Here is a 3,085-nt window from a genome sequence, read left to right on the forward strand (position 1 = left end):
ACCGGTACTGGCGGTTCTAAGCTCCCTGTACCGAGAAAGTACCGACACTGGGTTTCGCCGGTACCGCCCAGCACTAGTGGGGCCTATAACCTGCAATTACATGATTACGAGTCCAGTAGTCTAACCACTAGACTACTGATACCAACTTAACGAGTACAGAAGCTTCTAGCACCATTCAAAGTGTTGCCAATTGTTGCCAACGTAGCTGGGCATAGAATGTAGAACGTTGTTACACTCTGAAGAAGTAAAATGTTTATTTCCCAATCAACACAATTCATTAACCCTATCCGTACGCCCTGGGGTAATTTTGTGTCCCCGGGGCTGTATTCTTTACATTTTAGAATACTTCTAGTACAAAGATCTTTTTGAAACTTTCAGTGTTTCTTTTTATAAAATCAGTTTGACAGACTGCTAAACAAAGCCTACTGTTCGGATTAATTTTTTAATTAACGAGTAAATTTCCGCTTTGGAAAAAGGTGGCACAGAATTCCCCACGTTGTATAGATACGACAGTAAAACACGTCGTTGGATAGGGTTAAACTTTGCTGGCGCGCTCGCTCGTTCCTGTCTCTCAGGACCCACCCAGGCTGATTGAACGATACGATAAAATAATTACATGTACTTTCCACACAGTAATTAAACTCACGTTTTTTGCGTGCCACGGCATGGGGGGGGGAGTTTGAAAGGCTGAAGAGGTTATGAATAGTGCCTCTTTATCATAGACCTATTTACTACAGCACTACGATAAAACAATTGACGAACAGCGGTTTTGTAGCTAAGTTGTGGACCATGAAATTAAGCGACACACTACTGAATAATTATGGGTTGTATTGCTGCTGTGAGAGACGCTACGCAAACCGGCAGTAAGCAACGGTAAACCACTGCTGTAATCTCCTAAGAACAAAGAAGGGAAACATAGCTTTTTTAAGAGCATCCGAGCAAAGTAATGAATGGAGAACCATGATCGCCGATGTCTGCCACAGATCTGGCGCTGGATGATGATTTTTACTGTAGGCTTCTCTGATTGTCATTCTCCATCACTCGCCGATAAACTATTCGCCAACTGTTTTGTCTTAACATAATATTTGGTCGCTTTTAAGCACAACGGGCTATTCCGTAAAATGCTTTTTTAAAAGAAAATCGAAGGTAATGTTTTTGCATCTTGTTCAGTTTCTTTAAAAGACAAGGAGAGTTTTCTTTATAACCAAACAAATATATACACATCAATAAAACCAAACTTCTCCTATAGGTGGGGCAATGCCCACTTTTGGTGTAGGTCAAGATTTCTGGAAACCTCTGAAATCTGGGTTAGCTCGCTTGTCCTTAAAAGCCATCATAAAATGTGTTTCGCCACACACGTTTGTACTGACACGTGCATCTGATTGTGTAAGTTGTGGTAGGGACATCTGAGCTACAACCCGCGGGGCAGTTCTACGGACTGAAGTGTCTTTAGGCCATTCCCAAAGGGGGGGACATTAATATGTTCTTATGCAAAGTAGAACTGTAAATTGTAAAAGGGCTTGATTCATCAATGCCATGCTCATAACTGTGCTTGAACTGCAACAGGGAACTGATGCTTTTTCTTTCCTCTCTACTTCTTTTGTATGTTTCTCACACTCTTGAGACCTGCTATTTCCGGGGTGCCTTGATTGTCGAAACAGACTTTGTGCTGTTGAAGCTAGAGAGGTGAGCGGAGTAAGCCTGATTCCCTGTAAGGACTTCTCTGTTGACATCCAACCCTTTGCGCTCCTATGACCTAATGCAGCTGCGAGCGCCGTAAAACATCTACTAAAACTGAAGCATCTGAGCTACACTGTCTTTAATACTCAAAAGGAAAATCAGACGGATAAAGAACGTTATTATGAAGCCTTCATGCGAACACACAGATAAACACTCTGCGTCAGCCCTCTGTTATCTGTTTGGAACTGTATCCGCCTGTTAGATTTGTAAGATTCTCAGAAAGTTGAGATTGTTTCAGATTGCTGTCAAGTCTGCTGCGGTAATAATATAGATTATAAAAAGCATAGAGCTTGCTATTGAACGAGGATTTATGCTATACAAATGCTATTTATTTTTGTTTTTGCTTTGAGTATTCGTCGAGGTCTCGGTTATGTCAAGCGCGACAACCGTTTTTAACTTTACGAATGAAAGTTCTGACATGTTTAAATTTTTTCTCAACTTTGTTCACAAAGGAGTGGGGTGGGAGGATTGATTTAATACTTTATCGGATTATTAACTATTTGGTTGTTTTGGGGGGTTTTTCATGTGTTACGAGTTTCTGGCTCCATTAGTCACTGTGCCTGTACTGTTTCCCTCCACAACCAGGTCCCTCAACCCACACTACCCTTCAGCACAGAGGGCTGTGCTGTGACCACAAACACCAGCCAGATCTTCAATTCCATCCTGAACCTTCACTCCGCCACTCCCGTACCCCCGGAGCCCCTGGTGGACCCCACACACGCGCAGACGGATGACGTAACAGACGTGAGTGGGCTCCAACTCATCTATAAACTCTCCTTTCTCTGGTACCCTACCTTCGCCGTCATTATCTCTATCATCACCGGAGTCCTCGTCAGCGCTTTCACAGGGTGGACGACGGACTCGTGCGTTGATTCCCGCCTCATCTACCCTGTCCACAAACATCTCTGCTGTTGCATGCCTAGAAAAGCTCGGAAGTGGCTCAACTGCGCGTCGTTGTGGACGTATAACGTCCAGTTTCCAAGCGCGAAGCATATGGTCTACTTCGACGACGAGAGTTATGGGGAGGAGGAGGATGACGAGAGTGGGGACGACATAAATGTGACGGAAGAGAAGGACAGGCTCTTGGATAGAGGCAGCGAGAAGGCAACAGAGGGGAAGACCAGCTCTGTCAATGACGGCTTTGAGGTGGAGCTAGAGACGAAAATGTGACAGTTTTACTGTAGCTCTAGAGACGAAAATGTGACACTTTTACTGTAGCTCTAGAGGCAATGTTGTGAAAGTTTTATTTAATTATGTTGCAGAAAAGTTGAAACGTTTGGAAAGAATTGTCTGGCTTCCCAAGACCGGTATCCAACAATCAAAACATCTCCGCACGTTCTTATTT

The 3,085-nt window shown here is 43.6% G+C and overlaps 1 protein-coding gene across 1 annotated transcript in view; it reads left to right on the plus strand.

The window, feature by feature from the left end:
- The window catches only part of LOC101849304 (sodium-dependent multivitamin transporter), a 20,710-nt gene extending 17,637 nt beyond the window's left edge, over positions 1-3,073 (plus strand). Inside the window, exon 6 of the mRNA XM_013084869.2 lies at positions 2,326-3,073. Within this exon, the coding sequence (XP_012940323.1) occupies positions 2,326-2,910 (585 nt within the window). The 3' untranslated portion in view covers positions 2,911-3,073. The remainder of the gene's footprint in view (positions 1-2,325) is intronic.
- The last annotated feature ends 12 nt before the right edge of the window (positions 3,074-3,085 follow it).

The sequence above is a fragment of the Aplysia californica genome, unplaced genomic scaffold, assembly GCF_000002075.1.
Source record: "Aplysia californica isolate F4 #8 unplaced genomic scaffold, AplCal3.0 scaffold00323, whole genome shotgun sequence".
Taxonomy (NCBI): Eukaryota; Metazoa; Mollusca; class Gastropoda; order Aplysiida; family Aplysiidae; genus Aplysia; species Aplysia californica.